This window comes from Hemiscyllium ocellatum, chromosome 9 (genome assembly GCF_020745735.1).
Source record: "Hemiscyllium ocellatum isolate sHemOce1 chromosome 9, sHemOce1.pat.X.cur, whole genome shotgun sequence".
In the NCBI taxonomy this organism is placed as follows: domain Eukaryota; kingdom Metazoa; phylum Chordata; class Chondrichthyes; order Orectolobiformes; family Hemiscylliidae; genus Hemiscyllium; species Hemiscyllium ocellatum.
The window spans coordinates 63,529,671-63,543,112 of NC_083409.1; the positions used below are offsets into that span (position 1 = coordinate 63,529,671).

The window sequence follows — 13,442 nt, forward strand, 5'->3', positions numbered from 1 at the left end:
CCCCAACCCCAATCCTCTCCTATTTATCTCTCAGCACCCCCGGCTCACAAGCCTCATTCCTGATGAAGGGCTTATGCTTGAAATGTCGATTCTCCTGGTCCTCAGATGCTGCCTGACCTGCTGCGCTTTTCCAGCACCACACTCTCAACTCTGATCTCCATCATCTGCAGTCCTTGCTTTCTTCCTTTCTTGCATATTGTTCAGGTTAGTCACTCTTAATCTGCAGTAATATTGCAGGCCAATGTGTGTAATATAAACATAGGAATACCTGTAGCACCTAGTGGATGTCCTTTTGATATCAGTCCACCACTTGGATTTATGACCCATTTTCCACCATATGTATTATCTCCTTTGTCAATCAACTCTGCAGCTTTACCTAGGAGAACAAACATCAATCAGCAAAAGTATTAATATATTAATTTATAACGTGGGAAACATTTTCAGAGTCAAAGATACCTGGTGAAAATTATGTAAAATTCAGATATTCTGTTTTTACATTTCATTTCAGTGATTCAACCAAATTTACAGATTCAATTTTAGTAAAATCTGAAAAAAGTTTTGAATAGCCATTTAAAATTTCTTCCCTTATTCTTGTCTCCTACAAATAGTAATTCACTTTTGACTGATGTATCAGTGTTTAGATTAGAGTGGTGCTGGAAAAGCAAAGCAGGTCAGGCAGCATCCGAGGAGCAGGAAAATCGACGTTTCGGGCAAAAGCCCTTCATCAGGAATAGAGTCAGGATGCCTGCAGAGCCTCTCTCCACTCTGCAGGTAACCTGCCTCTATTCCTGATGAAGGGCTTTTGCCCGAAACGTTGATTTTCCTGCTCCTCGGATGCTGCCTGACCTGCTGTGCATTTCTAGCTCCACTCTAATCTAGAGTCTGGTTTCCAGCATCTGCAGTCCTTGTTTTTACCTGACTTATCAGAGTGCCAATAACTAAATTTAAAGGACTTTCTCACAAGTTGAATGCTATCACATATTTTTAAGGCAGTTGCCTTCTTAGCCAAGAGGAATTCAGCCCTCTATATCTTCAAATATGCCTTCTCCTAATTCAAGTTGTACATCAACAATCAGGAATGCAAACTCAGGTTGGCCTTCTACCTCTTTGGCTGAGAAGACAAGAGCAAATTATTACAGTTTCACCATAATGAGACTGGCTAACACAGAATCAAGGCAGAAAATGTGTTGCTGGAAAAGCGCGGCAGGTCAGGCAGCATCAACACATTTTCAGCTCTGATCTCTAGCATCTGCAGTCCTCACTTTCTCCTAATACAGAATCAAACCTGGATACATCTATTCTGTGTGGTTCAATTTGATATAATGTGGTGTAAATTATCCAGTCAGGAGTCAGAGAAACTACAAATGGAAAATTATATAAATGAAGAGTATTTACTGATCTTCAACAGAAGGATGAATGGCAAAACTGGTTGGTGCACAGATAAAATAGAATTTGAACCAACTTAGATTAATGGGTTGAATGGCAATTATACTTGAAGGTCTTCACGGGATGTGTAAAATTCCTTTAAGACAGTTTCAAACATACTGTATATGGGTACATATTAACATAATACACGGAAATATTAGTTTTTAAAAAAAGGCAAATAGAACCAGATTTTAGGTATAAGAAATGCCAGGCTAATGTAAAGCTGTCAACTGTCTCCCAGGAACACATGTCAAAGTATGACTAAAAGTGAATCATGAGCTTGTTCATTTTGAATCAATAATAAAACCTGAAAGAACTGCAGATTCTATAAATCAGAAACAAAACAGAAGTTGCTGGAAAAGTTCAGCAGCTCTGGCAGCATCTGTGAAGAGAAATCAGAGTTAATGTTTTGGCTCCGGGACTAGATTGGGTTGGGATATCTGGTCGGCATGGACAGGTTGGACTGAAGGGTCCATTTCCACGCTGTACATCTCTATGACTCTTCCTCAGAAATGTTAATTCTGATTTCTCTTCACAGATGCTGCCAGACCTGCTTAGCTTTTCCAGCAACTTCTATTTTTATTTAAGTCAATAATCTTGGGGGGGGGGTTGGGGTAAAATTTAAAGATACTTCATGAAGAGATTATAGAATCTGTAAAATCAATGAAGTGGCAGGTTCTTCACACCACATGCAAAGGGAAGGTTTGATTCTAAGGAATAACTACTGGCTCTCCAAATTAGCCTTTCATTTTATGCCATTCTTTTGTCTCCTCCATACAACCTGGAATATTCTTCCCTTTCAAGTAATAAACTATTCACCTTTTTAATGGTTGCCTAGATGATAATACTGATCCCACTCAGTATTGCTATTGGTAGACTGACTTCTTCATTATATAAATGTTTGAATCCAAACTCTGATTTCGCCAGTTCTAAGTAAAATACCCTTCTGGTGTAACAAGAGTGGTTACAAGGTTACATCAATCAAGACACTTCAAGAAAATAGGCAAGAAAAGAAAAAAAAATTGCTCAAATAACATTAATATCTGTTATGCACAAGCGGATGTTATAATATTCCTGTAAACAGACATTATATTATTTAATAAACCTCCAATCACCATTTATTTAGTGAACAATTCCTTTTCTTTAGAACCCAATGGTTTGTGGGAGGAATAAATCAGTAATGGAACCATTTCAAGTTAATTTACAATGCAAGGAAAGAACTAACTGAAGAGACAAAAAAACTGCAGATGCTGGAATCCAAAGTAGATAAGCAGGAAACTGGAAGAGTACAGCAAGCCAGGCAGCATCAGGAGATGGAGAAGTCTGATGTTTTGGATAAAATGCTTCATAATTAACTGAACGCAACAATTACCTTCAGGACAAAGTCCAAGAGCTTCATAAGTAATGAGCTCATTTGGTGAGAAGCAGTCATGAAGCTCAATGACGTCTACATCGTTAGGCCCGAGACCAGCTTCCTGAAAACACTTCCTTGCTGCTTCTTTGGTCATGTCGAATCCAACCTGCAAAATGAAAATAAATTTAGGTCTCTTTAATTTTCTCTCTTCCTCTCTAATCTACTGCCCTATGCTGAGGCAGTGATTAGTACTGTTACTTTGCTCCATCAGAAATTTCTGCAATGTAATCTAAGGCAAGGAATGTAAAACAGACTACTTAACACTTTGGCCAATTCTATCGCCTAATCATTTCTCCTCTTTAATCCATGGGTGCTAACCCGAACATCATAGCCCTGACACCACCCTGAGACCCAAGCACCTAAACAGTTCAGTGTGCAGAGTGGATAAAGAAATATAAAATGACATTTCTCTCTTCAGTGTAAAGCTCACCTCCTCACCTCACTTGTCTCATGCACTGTCTAGACAATGGTTGGCATCACAGTAATCAATTCCGTGTTAAGTATCACCCGGTGTTGTCTTTGGACTCCTGCTCTGACCTGGTTGTCATTTTCTGCCTCAGAAACTATGAGCTGAGAAGGTGCATATTTTGGTCAGTTTTCTCAGAGTTCTCTTCCCTGCTAGATTGGTTTCTCATTTCTGCTCATCTTCCAAAACCCTTCAAAACAGCCAGTCAACAGAAGTCACAGCTACCATCAACTGTATCCCATTTGTCAGTTTTAATGTTCAGCATCTTCATATCCAGCTTACACATATCCTTGTAGTGTGGGTTTGGATGCCCAGGAGATCATGTCCCAGTGGCCAAGTCACCTACAAAAGGACTTGGGTTTACCTATGATATCTATTGATTGATTGTGGTGGAGTCAGTGCAGATGTCATTGGCTTAACAATGTGTGCTGATAGAATTAGCACAGTCCAGAATCCGAATTAATGACTTTGTCAATTGTCTGATACTACATTTAACCACGTGTTTCAGCAATTGGTATATTCATACATAATAACTGATCAAAATAACATTGTTTTAGGCATTTACAGATAACTCCACATTTGGGACCAAAAATACAGTGAGCTAACAAGAAACAATCTGTACCAAGTTTCTGTAAAAAAGAGGGGTAAAGCCTACTATTAATATAATGAATATGCTCTCAATAATAATCTTCCTTTTGTCATTAGGCCTAAAAGATTACGTGCAGCAGCTGTTTGTATATTCTGGAGTCTGGTGCCATCCTTCTATAATCTCAAGAAGCTTTACTTGGCTCTGTGTCTGTGAAGTGCATTAATTTCACTAATGCCTCATTACACCAACTACTTCCATTCAAACACAAATTTATGGATAAGGCAATAACGTTCCAATCTCTTCAACATTTATACGAATCTTGCTTGAATACAAAATGTTCCCATTTTGATCATCCTGTGGACCAGTATGCAGCTAATCCAATAAAATTACAGTTACAGTTTGAAGATCTATATACAAACCCCCCTATATTTTCTGCCCCTTGGTGTTTCTAAGATCTACCGGTAAAGATTCGACTTGATTGGCAATAATATCCTTCTTCAATATTGCATGAATTTTGTCTTTAATCATCAATGTTACTCTACTTCCTGTTTTTTTTAAAAAGAATGTCCTTCCAAAAGAAGTACTAAATACCGCTGGATCTTCAGTTTCCATCCCTGGGAATCCTGCATGTGTGTCTCCAATATCCCAAATACACCATACTCTTTTATATCTATCTACGTGACTAATTCAGTTTACTGACAATGCGCCATACACTAAGACACAAGGCCTTCAGGCTTTTTTAAAAAACATTCTTAGTCCTGTTCACATTATTTTGCAATGTGCTCTTTTTGATTCTTGTCCTCTAGTTCTCTGACTATTACTTTTTTTACTACCCATCCTGTCGTTTGTTTCTTCTAGGGCCCTTCTGCTCTGGGCCACTGTACGATTGTCCTTACAAGCAAACTCAAAATAAAGACTTTACAAACTTTAAGCAATTAAGAATAACATACCTCCTGAAGGGTAATTAGAGGTGGCAATAAATGCTTGCCTTGACAACAATGCTGTCATCCCAAAGCAAATAACATGCTAATGACAACTTTTTTAACATGGGCATTACATACTGGACCAGCACTTATTGCCTGTCCCTAGTTGCTCTTGAGAAGGTGGTGGTGAGCTGCCTTCTTGAACTGCTACAGCCCTCGTGCTGTAGGTTGGCCCATTGTGCCCTTAAAGAGAACATTCCAGGATTTTGATCTAGTGACAACAAAGGAACGGTAATGTATTTCCAAGTCAGGATAGTGAGATGCTTAGAGGAGATGAAGTTCCCATATATCTGCTGTCCTTGTCCTTCTAGGTGGAAGTGGTCGTGGGTTTGGAAGAAGCTGAGCATCAGTGTGAAGAAAGTCGATGCTTGTGGATGTGGTTCCAATCAAGCAGACTGCTTTGTCCTGGCTGATTTCAATCTTCTTGAGTGTTGTCAGAGCTGTACTCATCCAGATAAGTGAGGCGTATTCCATCACACTCTTGACTTGTGCCTTGTCGATTGTGGGCAGGCATTTGGGACGCATGAAGGAGTTATTCACCATAGTATTCCTAGCCTCTGATTTGCTTTATTAGCCACTCTATTTACGTACTAAGTCCAGTTGAGTTTCTGGTCAATTATGTTGATGGGGGGATTCAGTGATGGTAACACCATTGAATATCAAGGTGCTGCAGTTAGATTGTCTCTCATTAGAGATGGACATTGCCTGGCATTTGTATGCTGTAAATGTTACTTGCCATTTATCAGCCCAAGCCTGAATATTGCCCAGATCTAGTTGCACCTGAACATGGACTGTTTCAGTATCTGACAAGTTGTGAAAGGTGCTGAACATCGTGCAATCATTGGTGAAGTTATAATGGAAAGAGGGTATTGATGAAGTAGCTGAAGATGGCTGGACTAGGACACTGCCCTGGGGAACTCTTGCAGAGATGAGACAAGTGGCCTCCAAAAACCACAACTGTCTTCCTATGTGCCCATTAGGATTCTAACCAGTAGTGAGTTTGCCATCTGATACCCATTATTCCAATATTGCTAAGGCTCCTTGACAACCAGGCCACACTTGACTGAATATCAAAGGCTGTCACTCTCTCCTCATCTCTGCAATTCATTTATTTAGTCCATCTTTGAACCAAGGCGGTAATGAGGCCAGAAGTTAAGTGGCCCTGGCAGAACCTAAACTGAGTAGGAGCTGCTTGATAGCACTGTTGGTGACACCTTCCATCACTTTACTAATAATCGAGAGTAGACTGATAGGGTGGTAACAGGGTGGGTTAGAGTTGGCCTGCTTTGTATGTACAGGATATACCTGGGCAACTTTTTCACATAGTTGGGTAGATGCCAGCATTGTAATTGTATTAGAAGAGCATGGCTAGGAGAGTGGCAAGTTTTGTAGCACAAGTTTTCAGTACTATTGCCAAAATGTTGTCAGGGCCCATAGTCTTTGCAGTATCCAGTGCCTCCAACTGTTCCGTGATATCACAGAGTGAATCCAATCTGGCATCTGTGATGCTGAGGACTACTGGAGGAGATTGAGATTGATTGCTGCAAATGTTTCAGCCTTATCTTTTGCACTGATGTGTTGGGCTCTTCCATCCATCATTGTGGATGGGGATGTTTGTGGAGTCTCCTCCTCCTCCAGTGAGTTGATTAATTGTCCACCACCATTCACTACTGGATGTGGCAGGACTGCACTGCTTAGATCTGATCTGTTAGTTTTGAGATCGCTTAACTCTATCACTTGCTGCTTGGGCTGTTTAGTAGTTTAACCAGGTTGACACCTCATTTTTAGGTATGCCTGGTACTTTTCCTAGCATGCCTTCCTGCACTTTCCATTGAACCAAGTTTGATGCCCTGATTTGATGGTAAAGGTAGAGTGGGGGATATGCTGGGCTTGAGATTGCAGATTGTATTGGAGAATAATTCTGATGCTGTTGATAGCCTACACAGCTTCATGGATGCCCAGTCTCGAGTTGCTAGATCTGTTCGGTCTGTCCCATTTAGCACCATGGTAGTAACACACAACATGCGGGTATTTTCAATGTGAAGATGGCTTTCTTTCCAGAAGAACTGTGCAGTGGTCACTCCTACTGATAATGTCAGGTTGGTGAGGATGAGGTCATCTCAGAAGTTAATATTAGATGTGATATCTAGTGGGCACTTTTAACTGAATATTTATTGCAAGTACCTGAAATAATAATAGGAACTTGAGTTTATTTAACACTCATAAATGTGGAAAAGTGTACCAAAATATATAATTAAAAAAAAATGGCTAGTCAAAAAAGGACATAGAATGAGAGGCAACCAGAAGCTTAAATTAAAGAAAGGAGTTTCAAGGCAAGTCTTGAAAAACCCATATCCTTAACTAATTTCCTTCTTTGCAACTAGCGGGAATTTGCTCTCAGAAACTTCAATTTGTTGACTTTGCCTACCATTGTTCTCTCATTCTCTAAGGCTGTCTCTATCACTAGCTCCATAATTCCCCATAATTCCTGCACCTCATACTCTTATCATCACTTTTAGATTTCTGTTAGGGCACTCTTATTGTTTACATTTTCATTCTTCCGGCAAGTGTTCACAGAGCCCAGCAAAATCACCAATACTATAACCTAGAGAATTCTTTTCTCCTTCTTGAATCTTCAAAAATGACTTTAAAAATAGAATACATTTAATAGTTACAAAAACATAATCATCTCAGCATTTTAAAAGTTGGACAAAATTGTATGCACCTAAACTTAGCCCAAAAATACAAAAACTTCTAAAAAACTATAATAAAATACATGTTTTATTTATTCAAAACCTGGTAAATCATTGTCCTGACAGTTTGTCCTGAACTTATCCTTTACTTCAAAAGACTATGCTTCCTGATCTCTGGTTGAACCACCACCGGTAAGTAATGTTTCTTCTTTTAATATGTATATTTTAATGTATTGTTATCATGCAGTTGAAATTAACAGCACTGTGAAAGTCAAGTGCAGACCAACAATCCTTTACACAAGATGATCCTGCTACTTCCAAAATGGACATCATTGGACTTTTAACTACATGACAAATTTGGCAGTAATGGTTCAGTTGCTCTTTTCTATGCAGCTGTGTAGTATACAGCATTGTTAATTTTTTTTTCATGATAAGCCATCCCCACCTAATGGTCTGCATAGGAACTGAACCTAATCTCACAGGATGATTATTGCTACTTTAATCTATAGATTCTTTACTTTCCTGTATTCTCCACTGAAAATCAAAGTTTGATATTCTATCTTCTAGTCTACCTCAATTGCCTCATAAGTTACAGTCAACTTCTTCACTTGGCTAGTTTTCTTACCTGCCACTCCTTATGAATGTTATGATGCTCTGCATTAATGATGTCTCCTTCACTAATGTTTCTCAAAAATAAAATTACTTCATCAGCATATAAGATATTGCTAATCATGTTTTTAATTGAGGCACGCTATTCCGCCCAAAAACAAATAATAATCTCAAACACATTGAGTCTATTTCTTATGCTGCCACATTTTGAACAATAATAGCTTATGAATGAGACATTTAAAAAATGAATTAGAGCAAATTTCAGCAAATGTAGTAATCAGCATAATAGATTTGTGATGTGGGTAGTATCCTAATTAAAGTTCCACTCTAAACTTATCTGTTGCTTGTATTTACTGACTGAAATGTGATCTAGGCAAGAATTTAATTCATGGCAATTTAGTGGTTACTGTTAGCTAATTTTCATCTTTTCCCATCCTAATCTGTCTTTATGGCATACACTTATCCATAAGCTCAGCTACAATACAGATGTAAAGGACAGATCAGAAACAATCGCTATACACTCTGTTAATTTAGAGATGTTAACTCAACAACAACAGTTTTCAAAACGTCCACATTTATGGAAAGAGAAGTGAATTTGTAGTTAATGCTGACCACCTAAATACAACTAAACACAATTCATAATCGATTAAAACCAATTGCCAGTCCTTCAGTGCAATACTGTAACTTGGTCCTAACACTTCACTGCCCTATCCTCCATTGCCAGTTCCCCTCCCATTGCCAATGATTTCAGCCCCTTATTGTCCACTGACAATCCTTAAATCCTCTTACACCCAGTGCCTTCAAGAACACCAATTCTGGCTCCAAGAGGACTGATCAATTTCCTGCTGCAGGTTGGTAGCTTGCTGATGTTATTCAATGTCACCCAGCTGGGAAAATAGTTTAGGTCTCACTACTTCTAGCAAGCAGATACCAGGCTGCCCAAAATTAGGGTCCATAAAAATTTATCCTCCAATTTGTAAAACCATAACTTATATCACCATCCTGGTGCTTATTTTAAAACTTGTATGCCATCCTAGTCACCCACATGAAGTGACAACACTGTGGCACATTTCCATATATAATTAATATAGGACTTAACTAAAAATCTTACCGCCTTTATGCAGCTATTTTCTTGAAAGCTGCTCGGTAAATCAGTTATCATTTCCTGGGCAAGAATTTCAACAGCTTTGGACTCCAAGCCATGTCTCCGTACAAACTTCTCACTTGCCAGAACGGCCGCTCCTGCTCCATCGGATGTTGGACTATTTTAAAGTAAAGTGTTATAAAGTAAGACTTTATAAAATGTTATAAAGTGTAGGGGAATTGGTCTGGGTGGGTTGCTCTTTGGAGGGTCGGTGTGGACTTGTTGGGACGAAAGGCCTGTTTCCACACTGTAGGGAATCTAAACTAATCTAATCTAAGACAAAAAGAGCAAAAGCTCCATCTCATTCTAATTTGAAGATTACAATATTAGCAAACAATAAAAAAAGCTTTGTTCCACTTTAATTTTCTCCCAACCCTGTAGTGAATCAAACCAGTGTAACAATTAACAGGTGCTGCCATCCTACCAGTGTCTTATCCAAGTGTTCATTCTGTGGGTAACAGTGTCACAGCCTTAAGAACAACACTGATTAATGTCACACACTGGTGCACAGTGCAGTGGTTGCTGGGTAAGAAAAGCATGGTATTTGATTTCACTTCCCATTTCCAACATCACAAGGACTTGTCACTAGAGCTAACTACACTGTCATTCCTGATGAAGGGCTTGTGCCCAAAATGTCAATTCTTCTGCTTCTCAGATGCTGCCTGACTTGACGTTCTTTTCCACCACCAAACTTTTTGACTCTGCTCTCCAGCATCTGCAGTCCTCACTTTCTCCTAACTACATGACATTGTTTAGCTGAGACCAGCTAACATAGCATAATCATTGCATCAAAGTCGGAGTGTTTTATGCACCTTACAAATATAGTGCTTTAGCCACTGGTTCTTTGAAAATTCTATGGCATTTTGATATGCTCCCAAATAACACTTCCAGCATCAACGAATGATCAATAGCTTGCTTATTTTTCACATTCAAACATCCTTAACGCATATCGAAGAAGATTCAATGAATTAAAGCTGAAATTGAAAACTAATATCAGTAATGTTCACCATAAATCTATAATTGACTGTTGTCTTAATCCATCTGGTTCACTAATAACCTTTAGTAAAGGGAATCTGTCAACTCTTTCCATTAATTCCACTTTTGATGCTGCTATACAGGTAGTTCTTCTATAATGTGATGGTTGTGTTTTTGTGCAACCCCGTGTTTTAGAAAAATCGCGCTTTAGAAACAGGGCTTAAAGTGTTGGTGACATAACTGCATTACAGCCAACATGTTTTAAAAGTTCGCGCTTTAGAAACAGTGTCCCCTATTCATCAATTGCACTACAAGTTCGCATTAACGAAACACACATTATAGCAGAATAACCTGTACAGTTAAATCAAATAGTGCCCTCCAGCTTTGTCTTCCCTTGTAGAGAACACAGACAAGGAACAGTGTTGAATCCTGGCCTACTCAATATTCTAAAGCAAGGAAGGCTGTGAATAAAGGCCCAGAGACACGTGCAGCAGTCTTCCAATGAAGCAGAAGTGAGGAGACAAATGGCTCAAGTCACCTTGGTAAATTACATTTGAGTAAATCAAAAAGTATCCCATTCTCACCAGCACTGCAGGAGAGTCAGAAATTCAAAAACCGGACGAGACTTCATCACCTGGTCAAGACTGAACTCATCTTGGAACTGAGAATATCTAAATAGATGAATTACAATTATTTCGATGAATAAAGAAATCATGATGATACCACTTTTATACATTTGACCAAGTTCATGATGATCTCATATATGGGGTAGAATTTTGTTTTGAATTATAATGATTTAAAAGTTTAAATTTTCAGCTATAGAGAGGCGCAGGAAAGTCTGATTGGTGAATTGTAAAACATATTTTCAAAAATCTGAATGTACATATGCTTTATCTTATTGCTATTTGTTGCAGCTTACTTTTGTTCCATCTATCATGGAGTTCATGAACACTGAAGGGCTCCGGCAAAGGAAAACAACAATTCCCCGGTTTCTGCAGCAAGAGGGAAGCAAGGATGAAAAGCAAAAGGAATTTGGGACTAGATTTTCAGAGTGGGGCCAACTCCAGAGATTTTTGAATTTTCTAGGAGGATCTGGTTGTGGACGTTGCACATCCATTTCTGACAGGAGCCAATTGTCTGAGAGGGGCAAACAGTGGATTGTGAATCTCTGCCAAAAGTTCCAAAGTTAGCACTTGAAATTGGTGCTGAGTGAATTGTTACTGTTCCAAGGACCTTGAGAAATGACATAGGAATTACAAATTTAAAGTGTACGTAAACATTTTTCAAAGGCATGGGAGGTCAATTAAATATCATGATCTGAAGACTTTTAAATCCTCAGCCCGTTAAACATAAAAAAGACTGAAGCTGTCAGAGTTTGAAACATAACATTATTGATCTGCTTTCTCACAGACCATCTGATGTAACTGAGAGAGAGAAAAAAAAATCATCTGTTCCTGTAGATTCCATAGCTTTTTGTTGACATTTCTTAACGGCTATTATCACAACTGAGGTCTGGCTGACTACTTGATTAAATTTCATAACTTACAATATTACAAGTTTTCTTTGGGGGTGGTTGGGGGGTTGAATTTGCTGAATTCACATTTTGATTGACAATATTAAGATGGTGTTAAAGAATTCGCTGTCTCATCTGGTTACAGAATATCACTTCATTGTAAGAACAAATTGAACAATTTATGGGAAATTAATCTTTGAAGAGGTTTCACGAATAGAAACTATTTTCTGTACCATTGTGTGCAAAGAAGAGTTCTAACAGTTTGTTGAAGTCTACCTTATTTTTCACCTTCACATTGTTCCTGAATTCCATCCATAGTGGGAAGACTGGATGAGTGGTTATGAACCTGGCTAAGAATATGAATTGGCTTGGAGAAGTAATGGGAGTGGGTGATAAGTATATGATGACATTTGAGGGCTTAGCAATTTCTAAAGCAACTAGGGAAAAGTCCAAATAACCAAGGTGGGCATTCTATACAGCCTCAAGTTACTTTGTTTCTGGGGTTGAGATGCCTGACTCTATTTCACCCCTTCCTCAGAGATAAAATGATCCAGACATGGCCCTTTAAACAAGGATTGTACCAACTCAATCTTGCTGCGTCAGCAGTGAAAATCTGGCCTTTATTTTCGGTGAAGACCCAGTGACTGGAGTTGAGTTATTGAGATTAGAAAGGGGAAAGGTACTTCACAATTTTGGTACGATCAAGTCTTTCAAGCAGAACTTGTTTCCCAGCACAATAATACATGAAATTGGTCCAAGTCAGGGTGACTTAAGTAGGCTATTTGAATGATAAACCTGATAAGCAAATGGTTCTTTTTATATATTGCTTTCATAATAAGCTCTTCTATTAAAGCTAAAACTAGGAGCTGAACTAATTTCATGTCAATTCCTCATTATGTTATTAAATCCCAGACTTGAACTGAAGGTTAGAGCATCTCCTCTGCATCAGAAAGTGTTTCAGGTTTGTCCTAATTAAGTTGCAATTAGCAACACAGTGAAAATACCCATCAAAAAACTTGTTAGTATACCTTTTTGACTGTTCACCACAACTAAATGGGAGGTTGTCTTATGTTGACCTGAGATAGGTGAGGCATTCTTTGCTTAGGTAGTCTACTAAATCAATGCTGATTTTCTTGCTCAGAATTTTATCATACTGAAAAAAATCATCCTGTGTTATGACTGTGTGCTGGCAGAGATACATTCAATTATGCATTTTTAATTATTTACACATTTAATTCTATTGTATTTTATATGAACAGAAGTACATAGAAAATAGGAATGGAGGTAGGCCATTTGGCCCTTTTGAGCATGCTGTTATTACCAGTCAACCACTCAACAAAGTCACAGCTGACCTTGTACCTCAACATCAACTTTCAACATTATCCTGCTGTCCCTCAATACCCTTAGTAACCAACAATCTATCAATCTACATTTTTAGACACAGAACATCAATAAATTTTAATGTTCTGAGGTCACAAAAGTACACAGCAAAGCAAAAAAGATAAAATGGTTTGGATAAGGCACTTTGCTTAATCCTTCGACTATTGAACCTTGCAGAGAAAGTATTTATATAAAATGCATAAAACTGTAATCTAGCAAAGTAACAAGTTCAGAGAAAAATAGATGAAAGA

The 13,442-nt window shown here is 38.4% G+C and overlaps 1 protein-coding gene across 1 annotated transcript in view; it reads right to left on the reverse strand.

Moving 5' to 3' along the window:
• The window catches only part of scp2a (sterol carrier protein 2a), a 76,338-nt gene that overhangs the window by 47,338 nt on the left and 15,558 nt on the right, over nt 1-13,442 (reverse strand). The window contains exons 8-11 of the mRNA XM_060829794.1: nt 10,883-10,969; nt 9,291-9,441; nt 2,798-2,945; nt 269-376 (exon numbers count right to left, since the gene is read on the reverse strand). Of these exons, the coding sequence (XP_060685777.1) occupies nt 269-376; nt 2,798-2,945; nt 9,291-9,441; nt 10,883-10,969 (494 nt within the window). The remainder of the gene's footprint in view (nt 1-268; nt 377-2,797; nt 2,946-9,290; nt 9,442-10,882; nt 10,970-13,442) is intronic.